This window comes from Penicillium diatomitis (genome assembly GCF_028827545.1).
Source record: "Penicillium diatomitis strain IBT 30728 chromosome Unknown utg000004l_segment0_segment0, whole genome shotgun sequence".
Classification (NCBI taxonomy): Eukaryota; Fungi; Ascomycota; class Eurotiomycetes; order Eurotiales; family Aspergillaceae; genus Penicillium; species Penicillium diatomitis.
In genome coordinates, this window is record NW_026623176.1 from 2,767,530 (window position 1) to 2,780,198 (window position 12,669).

A 12,669-nucleotide genomic window follows, 5' to 3' on the forward strand; every position below is an offset into this window, starting at 1 on the left:
ACCCGAGCCATCTCGGGGAAACTGCAACCCGAGATGATCTTGGAGCGGAGTGCGTCCGTACGTGATGTAGCATCACAACAATTCCGCAGGGTCGTTTCGACCTCTTCTTAGAATCTCAAGGAGAGAGTTTGGAAGGAGGCGGGAAAGTTTCTGATGATCACATCTCTTGGAAGAGGGATGGACGGGAGAAACATGAGAGTAAAGAGGGGTTGGAGCACTAAGGTGTTCCGGAACATAAACTCTCATAAATGATGGAAGCAACACGCATGTGATAGTCTAGTAGTCTCGTACATTCATCAAAGGGTTCACGTTTTTGACACTTGCTCCAGCCATCGGTCCAAGCCACCCAAAGAAAACTACTCGCGGCGCGATGCCATTCTCAGCAATGTGTTCAAATTGTTCGAAGGGATTTCCAGATTACTACTGGCTGCTCAAGCCACCGCATCCTGCAGCCGTCGCTTTTTCGATCAACTGAGGCTAGCGCAGCTGGAAGGGATACGTAAGCTCCGGCAGCCTTCTCCCGCTCTTCGTCAGAGACATCGGCCTGGTAATGTCACCTTTACCAGACAGCCAGGTAGTCCAGAATCCAGATGCCGCCGACCAAATTTGAGGCATCATCAGACAGGGTCATAATGCACAATCTGAATGGGGTGATCATACTGGTGAAGGGCGTGGAGTGGAGCGGAATAATCTTCGACACCTTCAACGCAGACACATAATGGTGACGGATACGAAGCTGCCCCTCGTGGCTCGTGCACTCCATCAAGTCCGTACAGGTCAATCAACTTGTTGCGCGTGTGTCATCCGGTACTCTTTGTCGAGTCCGACATGAACAAGCCTTCTCGAAACGAAGCCTCTGCTGGGACCCGATCATGATCGTCCATGTGTGGCTGTATCACCGCATGTGGGCTGCTGACGCTTGGCTTGGGGTCTATGCCCCGTTCAATCCACGGATTTGGTGTCTCGCACCACAGGGGCCGATAACAGAATTAGGAATGGCTTACGAGTACGAAAGATGTTGCCCAGGTCGGCTGGGCACCACAACCCTGTTTGGGTCGGTCACTGGAACTCGAGCAAGCGTCGTAATCTGCATTCAACACGGTAGAGCAGGCGCTATGGGCCAAATTTCAATATGTGTCCAATTGAGAGCGGACTAAATCCTCGTTTATATCGTGCGTTCAAGCGCCGTGGCCGCAATCGCGTGACGTGTCGGCCGAATGTGAAGACTGAGCCGTGATGGACGACCTGTCGATTCTTGTTCCTTTGGACGGGAGAGTTGGACTCATTGCAAGCGCCTGGAGCAACTGTTGAATCACGGTGGAAATCCCATTTCTAGTCCAATCATGTCATTCTCCGCTCACCGGTCTGGTCCAGGCTCGACGTGGATGAAGTCATGAACAGCTCGTGAGGCCAATCATTCGTGGTGTTTTTACTCTGTGCTTCTCGGAAAGGATCAATCATATCAAGACGATAACGGCCAGCAGGTATAGGTTCCGTGAAAGGCCGCAAGGCATCGGGTTTGACGTTGATAATCTGATCAAGACGACGATCTCGAATGGTCCTCACTCGAGCCGAGCGGGTCATTGCAAGCACGCACGTATGCGCATAATCACATACTGTGCAACGTCGGCTCCGCGATATGCAGCTGTTCTGACACAACCACCAATTTTCGGGTAAACCACGGCTTCTTCATTGATGGAGACACACAGGGGGAGCAATCAGGATTCATCCTGTTTCGGGGCATTGAGCAACTTGGATGTTCAGTGGTCCACAGACCACATGGAAGATGGCGTCGAGCTCAAGACATACCTGGCCCTTTGAACGCGCCAGGCGTAGCATCATCACTTACGTATGTCCTACTCAGTACTCGCAAGCAAGACCGTTCTAGTGCGCGATGTGCAGTCCGCCAAAAGTCGAGCCACGTGTAATAGCGGGACGATCCTTTTTCTCCATCTGATAACGCGTCTCCCCAAAGATGAAAAGGCTAGGTTTCCGTCTTGACCTTTAGCCTCACCTTGACCTATGACCTATCCACATTGGGAAGGATAAGAGGGGCATGTATTTTTCCTTGGAGTGCGGATTGGGTGGTGGATAATATCTTCTCCGGGTCAATCAGGTTCCAGTGCGGTGGAAGCTCAATCAATCTTTGTGCCGAGTCGCCGACTAGTCGGGCGGTTCCACACGTTGAATCAGTCCAGGGTCCGTAGAGTCCACGAGTACCATGGCAGCCTGGCGAGTTACGTGAAACCAACAAATGCCCAGGGAGTCAGGTCAGGGATAGTGGTTATGGTAAATGCACAACCAAAGAGAATCGATTGTTTCGTGTCTAGGCAGCGACAAGTGTCACAGCAAAAGTATGCTGCCACCCGAGGTAGTGAGTGTATATCCCCATTCTCAATCTTGAACTCGAAGGGGGGGGGAGTAGGCTGCCAAAACTCGATCTTTTCCAGGGTCTCAGCCTCTTTGATATCGGAAAGTGACACTCCGTTGGTGTTTCGTGGTCAGCGATCTCCTGTTTAGTCTTTGACAGGCGGTGGCTGAGACCACGGTACAGGAATGAACGATATCAAAATTCAAGTCTGGTTGTCAAATCAGGCCCCATAATGCGGCATACTTCCGCAGCAAGTGGAGAGGATGACCAAACAACCACGCTTGGATCGGATGAGCCGAAGCCCTAGTCGTATTGGTAATCAGGTCTTTGCATCACGAAATCATGCCATCTACCTTCATTTGGACCCTGTGGCATGCGCAATCTCGACCAGGGATCGGCAATTCCACAGAGAAACAGAGACGGCTGTGCCCGTCAGGGGTGTATCTGTACGGTCCGGATCCATCGGCGACCGTCGAGGCTGAGAGTTGAGAGCACGATTGGCAGCTCGGCATGGGAACCTCCGAGCGTCCGTGGCAGCGAGACTGTAAAACTGTACAACTGCAAACACAAGGGGTCCACTTCCAGGGTGGTTTGAGCATAAAATAATCTGATGGCTCTCAGTTCCGCCATCGAGCCCAGGTGGAACCGTGGAAGACTAGAAATGACCACGGCTGTGGTACTGTACGGTAAAATACGATCCCCAAGTCTGGTCGGACCTTAGGCGGGGCGCTGGCGGCTTGCGTTGTTGACGACTCGGACGTCGTGTCAGTGTCATCCATCGTTTCGACAGTACCGTAATTCCATGAAAGAGTGGAACACTAACATTGACAGTCAGTGTCGAACGTGAACCTCCATTGCGCTACGAAAGTCTAATGGTGCGCAAGGACCCAGATACCTTTCCCCGATCATCCACTCTGTGCCCTTGAAAGTTCAGGGTCGTCGTAGTGTATGTCCGTCTTGGAGCCAATTCGACGTACTCCTGAATCTAACCCTGACGCCATGCGCCAGATTAGGGGTTATTGAAGGAATTCGAAAACTGTCCCTTTTCTGTTCCCCCTCCACGGGCCTCTCAACACCGAATCTTCGGCTCGTTGGGAAGATCACACCTGGAGGATGATCCAGCCACTGCACCTGTAGATTCTCTTGATTCGGCTGGAGACGTGACGACCACGTCGTTTGTCAGTGCTCCATCTCATCTTCCCAGACCCTCCAGCCAGACGGTCTCAGACGAGCATGATCCTGCATTCCTAGTATGCTGACTTTAAGCAACGCTAAAGATGCAAGTTAGATCAACACACTTCCGGACCTTCGTCGAACTGAGGGATTCTCGATGGTTTTACCAATCGCCCTCGCTCATCCAGGCTCCACCTGAGAAAAGTGGCACGTCCGCTAGTCCACGGGCGTATCCACGGAGGGGGAATACGTACGACCCTCTGGTCCTCTGGCCCTACAGTTCGAGCTTTTTTCACCACAGCAGCCTCGCCTGGATGAGACCCGACGGCGGAGAGACCCTGGAAGCTTGGCCTATCCGGGCGGTGCTGCGTAAGTCCCTGGAAATGTGGATGTGTTCCAGAATCGGAGCTGGCTGAGGTACTCGTCACCCTGCTCCTGCTATCGGCTATCCTCTGCAGTCGTTTCTGCAACTATTCTTGGGAACCTTCCGTGGCCTAAATCTCATTTGCTTTCTCATTTGACTTTTATCATCAGGACTTTCCTGCAGTTGTTGCAGAGTCGGCATCTTTTTTGAGCAGGCTTCAGATTTATCATTTCGTCTCTCCCCTCCCCCCACCCATCTCTCTTTCTACCCCCCTCCTCCTCTCACAACATCACTCACTGCACAGTTCCCGCCTTTTCGGCGAAACTCCGTGGTCTTATCAAACGGCTCTTTGAAGCTCTGAGGCTTGTTGGCAATTCAAAAGCAAGACAGCTCTTCCAAAAAGACTGCAAGATAACCTGGGTTCTTCATTCCGTTTGATCTCGACTTTGAGATTCCGTTCATTACCAACAGAACACAAAAAACCTGGACGTTATCGTCTTGGATCAACGAAACTTAATTTGGCCATTCAGTCATCAGCAGGGACGCTTGACTCTGAACATTGCAAAACCTCACCTTGATCTCGCTCTGCGCACCTCGGCGGGAGCTCTTGCAGTCTGTTTTGAAATTGTATACCGCAACTGCTTTCTTGCAAGCGAAACTTTGACAGCCCGCACGCGAATCAAGAATTCTGCCCCAAGCTAGCTGCTTCAACCACAAACCGAGGAGATCAACCACGGAGAAAAGAAATCTGTAAGGTTTTTGACTTTCCGAACCAGCCAGCCCTCTCACGCTCAGCAAAGCTGGTCTTCTCCCGGGTTGCAAAGACTCAAAGTCACTCCCGGTACCATTCCAACGGTCCTGGACGAGTCGGGAGGACACTGCTCGGCCCGTTTGACACGGGCCCTTGGAAGGGTTGCAGTCAAGTGTCGATTCAGGGTTTAATGTTGTCAACTTGCTATACGACGTGCGCGACAAGCATCTTCCGAGAGCCGCTGGTATGTCTTGGTCCACACCCTTGGGAGATGGAATGGTCCCTGTCATTGCTCTGTATGCCCTAGCCATTGGTCTTTCGGTCACTCCTTGGTCAATTGTGTTCCCCCGCAGAGGAATCGACGATGGCGACAAGAAGGTCCTTGAGATTTGTTGCTATGGCTGTATACCAGCTGGCCGAGAGGGAGACGAGACGGATCGCGTGCTGACCAGGGGGACTCCTCAATTCTTAGGGCGGCTTTACTTCTCTGACCTCGTCGTATTGTGACAGTAAGATGTCAGGTGACACGCCGATCTCCAGTATTGTGTCCATCTTGAATAACGACGATCATCCATCTTTTGCTGTTCGGTCGAATCAGAACCCAAATCAGACACAGACCAGCCATTCACCGCAAAGTCAGAGCCAATACCAACAAGTGACGACTCAACTACCTCCGCCTTTCTGCGAGCCTCAATATGCTCGCCAGTACACAGCATCTCAATCTCCCAACACATCACCGCGGGGCAGACAGCGCTCCTCGGGATATCCTACGGAAGCGCCGCAGGTGACCTCTCCTGGGTCGTCGGACGGCTCTTCCTACGGGTATTTAAGCAGCCAAGGTTCCTCCAAAGCCTATCACCCTTATGCCCGACAGGAGGCCCAACAGGGGACCTTCACTTACATCTCCCGGGGCCCTGCTGCCCCACGCACACCACCAGAAGTCCCCATCAACCAGGACCCCGAGACGAAAAGCCCCAGATCCCAATCTGTGTCCTCTCGGGGATTGGGCCGCAAGAGCAAATATCCCTGTCCATACGCACGAAGTCATGGCTGCACGGCCACATTCACGACGTCGGGTCACGCTGCTCGCCACGGTAAAAAGCACACGGGGGAGAAGAGCGTTCACTGCCCGATCTGCAACAAAGCCTTTACGCGCAAGGATAACATGAAGCAACACATCCGCACCCATCGAACTCGCTCGAATGATAAACCCTCCGCGTCGGCCGAGACGGACGCTGATTCTCCGTGGGCCGAACCCCATTCCGACGCCAACGAGCCGGCTGTACATCTCAGTCGTTCAACGAGTCGCTCGACGGTCGCCAGTACCATCACACCTTCATCGATCACTGGGCCACAATCTTCCCTCATGAAAGATGACAGATGAAGTCAACCATGGCCGTTGTGTCTGATTCCCTTTCCCGGGGTGGGGGAATGTCATCATTACTTGAGGTGATTGGTGGAACTACTTAACGCTGTCAGGGGCACCGCCCTCCAACTATATGTTGGGTCCAACCGATGCACACGTGGCCCCCTTGACTTCAGATCCCGTGGTTGTGACCATCATCGTATCTTGAGGCTAGAATCCAGCAGTCCTGCGCGGTCAGAAGCCAGTTGTCTCAGGGAGTCTCGAGACAAAACTCCCAGTCTGGGGACACTGGACCAAGACAGGGGACTAACGTAATCGTTGGTATGACTTGGAAGAAAAGTCATCGACATCATTAATCCCCTGGGATGTGTACAACTGTACACTACACAAAACGCGTTGCTTGACTTTCCAAGTGGCGCACCCTCACAGCTGACGTGCTCAGATTTACATTTGTACTATATATCTCTGCTGTCTGTGACACATTCCAGATTGTACGATCCAAGCGAGCGTTTCTTTTCCTGCACAGCCCTTGTTCCATCGCGTCTAATCGAGACCGGATTGATCCCGATTGGAGTGTTGCCGTCACTACCTGTACCCAGAACTGTAAAGTGTACCTTGAGCACAACCGTGACTGGTCCCCCTACCTTAGTACATAATACATAGTACATACTATGGAGTACGGAGTATGGACACACCACACAGTAGAAAAAGCACAACCAACACCCCCATGAACCCTCCTTCGGTAACCTCATCGCAGGTAGGTAAGGTACACCCAGAAACAGAGATCGGCTACCTAATCTCCAGGATGACGAGTCACGACAAGCTGTACAGTGTACATTCAGACTAAGAGTAAGCACTAAGCACTAAGCACCGAAGCCGATCCTCAGGTTCGGCAGCTAAACACAGGTGGAGCGATTCTCCCACCCCTCGTCAAATGGACCGGTACCTCCCGTCGGTCTGGGACCTTGGGTGGCCTCGAGCTTTTTACAAGACGAATCTGCGATGGTGGACTGGTGGATCGTGAGCTGGATGAGGTGTACTCTGGTACTCTCTTGTCATTACATCCTAGCACCACTTGTAGCTGGTAGGAGTAGTAGGAGTAGGAGTAGGAGTAGGAGTAGGAGTAGGAGTAGGAGTAGTAGTAGTAGTAGTAGTAGTAGTAGTAGTAGTAGTAGTAGTAGTAGTAGTAGTAGTAGTAGTAGTAGTAGTAGTAGTAGTAGTAGTAGTAGTAGTAGTAGTAGTAGTAGTAGTAGTAGTAGTAGTAGTAGTAGTAGTAGTAGTAGTAGTAGTAGTACCAGTAGTAGTAGGTTAGACTAAGCATGGACAGTCCGTCTGTGGCTTTGTGCAGGCGGCTATTTGGCCGCGGCAAAGGAGCGTCCCCGAACGAAGCCGTCCGAGTGGACGGGAAGGAGTCCTTCCTCTAAGGCCTTAGCAGCTGGCCTGAAGTTGAGGTGCCCTGCGCGCGTTCGTGACAGAGAGTCCCGGTCTAGGTCCAGGTCCGAGTCCAGGATGGACGATTGGAAGCTCATCGCATGCTACTTTCATGACTGAGCTGAGAGTCCGCTCAAAGCAATGGACTCAAGATTGTATGTGCACATTACGGTGGAAAAGGTACGAGGGTGCCCCTGTTGACTGGTGTGTACCAGAAATCGGGGCTGAGTCCGCCATCGACCCTGGATTAATGGGCGAGGGTCTCTTGTTCTGACTCGTAGTACTCCTCTATAACTACAGGAGTCCTCATCGACAGTGAGTAAGGCAGGTAGAGTACGTGACTACGTGGTGACATGTCGGATGTGTTGTCGGAATTGACCGATCGGTCTGACCTCGCAGGATTCTGTCACTGGGGAAAACAATACCACAAAAACAACCCAAAAGTGGCTGGCATGGCTCTGGGCGGTCGGATTCTATGGATCATCTGGAATTTCCCCCTCTCCCGTGGTCCACGTGTCCTTCGCCACCGGATGCTTGATTGTTGGGGACCCGCGACCGAGAGTGGGATGATGTCTCTCGCCTCTGGTTGACTGCCCAGCCACGGGCTCAGCCGAACGTGGGCCCATGGAACCATTGTTTACTGTGGACTTTGGAGAACTAACTTACCGGTTGCCTACTACGATGGAGTATGGACTATGGAGTATGAACATTGACGGCGGTGGCACTGATAGTCTATGTCACTGTGTATCATAACACTCATGAGATCAAGACATTGGAAGGTATTACTGGACAAGCCTCGATCGACCCGGAATGATGTCTCTTGTCTCGGGGGATAAGGGGAACAGGGCAAAGAAATCAATGATCATGAAGCATCATACAAGCGGTCAAAAACAGGGGCAATCCATGGAGAAAGGCAGACGGGCATTTGCCGCCGTAGTCACCGAGCCAGGATGGATGCTGTGAGTGGAGCGCGGTCATGGTCAACATATGAACATCGTCAGCGACTCAACGCTCTCGGGGTCGAACTATAAAACAGAAGGCAGGTCTGGATGCAACATGACGTCTGGTGCGCTTAGCGGCTCGAGCCCCCTTCCCGAGTGAGTGGAAGAGAGAGAAGATCGAAAAGCAGCAGGGCCATGTCTGTACTATGTAGTACTACCGTCGTAGCCGTAGGACGACGACTGCTGCACTGGGTAGTGGGTACTTGATCACTTACGCTGGTTGCACATCAACCTGGAGCCATGGACCATTGAACACAGGGAGTTCAGTCCTAGACCTTCTTCACTTGCACCTCTCTCTTTTCTCTCTCTCTCTCTCTCTCACAGGGAAAGTGGTGGAGCCAGTCATCCACGCCGTGGGACCCGGACTGACATCCTCAAGAACGCAACTGGACATTTTCAAACTCTCGAATCGATTGCACATCCACATTTAGTCGACGGGTCCGCGTCACTCGCAAGTCCTCCCCTCTTTCGTTTCCCCCCGGCATTCCCCTTGCCGACACGCACTCGGGGGGGGGGAGTTCTGGTCTTTCATGAACTGCATGGAACCCACCACGTCATTATGGATGCCCAAGTCTAGACCAATTCTGCTAGGAGAGACAGACACAGAGAGAGAGAGAGAGAGAGAGAGAGAGAGAGAGAGAGAGAGAGAGAGAGAGAGCATAGAAAGCGACCACAGGAGGTCAGAGACCCTCCTTCATATAGAGCACCTTGTAGCCGGTGCATTCGTTCCCCTTCTTCCCCGGCTCTCTTTCTCAGTAGAAAAGAATCCCCCAAAAACATACCCCCCCTCTGGATGGATGATGAGAAAAAAAAAAGTCCCATAAGCAAACCAGACGGGTAACCCATTTGACCACCTCTGTACTCCCTACGACGATTCTCTTCCCTCACGCTCTTCTCGCCATCGTCCCGGGCTGTCGCTGCCAAGTTGCTCTCAGCCCTCCCCCCCCTGCTACTAACCTCAACCTCAAGAACCTCTCAGAGCTGTCGCTGCCGAGGGGAACCTTTCTGTGCCTGAGACCATGACAAGGTCTGACTTCATCTTTGAACGGTTGTCTAGATTCTCTTGAGCTCTCTGCTCTCTGCTCTCTGCTCTCTGCTCTCTTGCGCTCTGCTCTCCTGACCTGCATCCCGTGTCTGCTGCCGCCGTCTCCAGTCCACCCTCTTGTACCCCGTGCCCCGTGCCCAACGACGTCACGCCACCATCGCCCCGCCTCAGCGTCGACCATCTTCTCACAAAACGATCGCCATCTCGGTCTCGCTTCTCCCCTCCATTCACACATCTTTGTCCCAGTGAACGGTAGCAAGTTCACCTCAGATCGCCCCCTTTTTCTTTTTCGTGCAACCTCATCGTGATTCCCCAAGTCCATTCTCTCGGCTCGATAAATCGCTTCTTTTTTTTGTGGCGGTCGAGGTCCATTTTCTCCAGCCCCCACATTTTCTGCTCCCAGCATGGCATACTACGACGAGCGTCGCAGTTATGCGCCGCCGCGCAACGATCGCGGCTATGCCACAGAGTACTACGAGGAACACCCCCGTGCAGGCTATGCCAGATATGAGCGCGAAGTGCGTCCGCACAGAGGAAGCCAAGATTCAGTTGAAGAAATCCAACGTGATTATCCTCCGGGCTCGGAGTACGTGTACGAGCGAGGCTATGATGCCCGGCGTCCCGCTCGTCCTACATATGAGAACGTCCGCCGCGCTTCCTCGGTGGGAGGAGGCTATGACCCCTATGCTGGAGATGGCTACTATCATCGGACCCGACGAACCAAGTATTACGATGACCACCGTAAGTGTGAAGCCACTTCGGCGCGTCTCGATGGGAGAAGTTTTAGAAGGTGCTGACTCCGCCAAAATGCAGACTCCCGTCGCTCCAGATACGCCTCGACATCTTCATCCAGTCCATCTCCGCCTCCGCGAAGACGTCGCAAGTCATTTGGCGAAACGGCCCTTGGCGCCCTAGGCTTGGAATCTGTCGTCTCCAAAAGCTCAGACCGCACAGATCGCCGTCGTGGTCGCTCGTCCTCGCGCTATCGTGGCCGTGGCCGTGGCCGTGACTACTCGTCGTCTCCCAGTCGCAGCCGGAGCCGGAGTCGTCGTCGTCGTGATGGCAGAGATCGCGCCAAAAGCCAAGACAAAATGATGCAGGCTGCCCGCGCCGCTCTGACAGCCGGCGCCGTGGAAGCCTTCAAATCCCGAAAGGATCCCGGCCCCTGGACCGGTGCCAAGGGCAAGCGTATCCTGACGGCCGCAATTACCGCAGCCGGTACCGACGGCCTCTTGGACAAGGACCCCAAAAAGCACTCCAACCTCCACGTCATCGAATCCACGATCGCAGGTCTCGCTGCCGGCCATCTGGTCGGAGGGCCCAAGGGTCGCGATGGTCGAGGTCGCAGCCGCTCCGGAGGTGGACTCAAGGATCTGGCTGCCACCGGCGCCCTCGCCGCGGCCGGCAAAGAGATCTTTGATCGTGTCTCACGTTCACGCTCTCGACGTCGCGACCGCGAAGACCGCGGCCGTAGTCACAGTCGGGACAGCGGAGACGACGAGCGCCGGGGCTCCAAGAAGCGCAGCAAGAGTGTGTCCGACTACATCAACAAGGGCATGGCCGCGTTGGGACTGGGAGAAGAGGCTTCGGAACATGATCGTCGCGACCGTAGCCGTGAGAGAGATGATGGGCACGACCGAAGACGGGAGCGACGTCGTCACCGGGACCGGGACTCGCGATACGACTCGTATTCCGACTCCGACGCAGATACCGATTACCGCAGCAGAGATTACAGACGAGGCAGAGGCTCGAGAGATGTAGGTCGTTATCGCTCTGCAAATGGCAGCAGAGCACCCCCTCCACGATCCGCAGGTGCCTCTCGTGGAGAAAGAGGCCCCGGATCTTCTACCCGGCGATCCAGCTCCAGCTCTGAGAGTAGTTCTGACTTAGGTGACAGTGACAATGAGAGAAAACAGAGCAAGAAGATGAAGCGGGACCTGTTGTTGACATCCGGGCTGGCCACTGTGGCCACCATTCATGCCGCCCACAGCGCCTACACGTCCGTGGAGAAACGCAAGAAACGCATGGAACAGGTCAAGGCCGGCGAAATCACCGCGGACGAAGCTCGCAAACGCCGGATGAAGGCCAACACGGTCGACGCCGTCAGTATCGGCCTCGCAGCTCTGGGGATCAAGGGAGCGTACTCGGAGTGGAAGGAGGCCAATGAAAAACGCAAGGAAACCCGACACTTCCAGGAGGAATGCGCCGAGCGAAGAATCAAACGTGAGATGCGTCGCAGCCGTAGTCAAGGACACGGTGCTTATCATCGCCGTCGATGGCCCGACGAAATTGAGTATCCCACCGACGCTCACTCCACCCGTGGCACTGGGGTGGCTTATCATGACGGAAATCCCTACGCTGCAACGGCGGCCCCGGCGATTGCCAACTAGCCCGAGATTGAGCCTGTGAGGTGTTCTTCGGCATGGTTTTTCGGGTGTGCTTTGTTTCGCTTTTTGGCTTAGGAGTTTGTGTTTCCCACCCCCCTTGTTTGTTTTGGATTTCTTGTTTGTCTTATGATTCTACGACTATTGATGACCTATGACTCCATACTACCTTCTTATCGGCGGAGAGTGTCTCTCAACTTTGTGACCTGCAATTGGACTCATTTTATTGACACGCTTGATTATCCATCCTTTTGTTTCGTTCGAGAATTAAAGTGGTGCGACTGGAAGCCTGAGAAAAACTCGCAGCTGGTTTGCTATCTGGTCAAGTAGTTGCGTCTCACCAGAGTCTTTGTTTTTCCGATACTAGCATGCTTGCACGCCAGTCTGCCTTCGCCTTTGCCCAACCGGTCCCTCCAAACAATTACCTTTCTGGCATGCGTTGAGACCCGTTGTTCGAGGTGCATATGACTAGAAAATGTGCCCTTCCACATCCGAGGAAGGACGGGTGCTCAATGGCCTGAACAGTGACCGCCTGTTCGGCAGGTCCCCTTATCGTACCCCGCCGACCCCTCTGTTGATGGGCACTGCAAGTGCACCTGGGCGGCCCTGAGTTGACTACCTTACCTAAGCTCCCAAGGTACCTCAAGACTCAAGTACCACTGACTGGAGTACCTCTCCACACAGCCCAATATGGACAGGTACATTCACTCCCGTCAGCGTGGCCAGAGGTCCCCACCGATCCACGCTCCACCAGTCAGCGGTTGTACTGCTGCAGCGTGAGGA

At 53.6% G+C, this 12,669-nt stretch overlaps 3 protein-coding genes across 3 annotated transcripts; 2 read left to right on the plus strand and 1 right to left on the minus strand.

The window, feature by feature from the left end:
• Positions 1-5,173: 5,173 nt before the first annotated feature.
• N7539_004215 (C2H2-type zinc finger protein) lies at positions 5,174-6,043 on the plus strand (the record flags this gene model as incomplete). Its single annotated transcript, XM_056933817.1, has 1 exon — positions 5,174-6,043. The coding sequence occupies one exon, from the start codon at positions 5,174-5,176 to the stop codon at positions 6,041-6,043; it is 870 nt and encodes a 289-aa protein (XP_056791358.1).
• Positions 6,044-6,908: 865 nt separating this feature from the next.
• N7539_004216 (uncharacterized protein) lies at positions 6,909-7,346 on the minus strand (the record flags this gene model as incomplete). The annotated part of the gene is made up of 1 exon (XM_056933818.1): positions 6,909-7,346. The coding sequence occupies one exon, from the start codon at positions 7,344-7,346 to the stop codon at positions 6,909-6,911; it is 438 nt and encodes a 145-aa protein (XP_056791359.1).
• Positions 7,347-9,906: 2,560 nt separating this feature from the next.
• On the plus strand, positions 9,907-11,892 carry N7539_004217 (uncharacterized protein; the record flags this gene model as incomplete). Its single annotated transcript, XM_056933819.1, has 2 exons — positions 9,907-10,243; positions 10,316-11,892. 2 exons carry the CDS (start codon positions 9,907-9,909, stop codon positions 11,890-11,892), a joined length of 1,914 nt encoding a protein of 637 aa, XP_056791360.1.
• Positions 11,893-12,669: the final 777 nt, after the last annotated feature.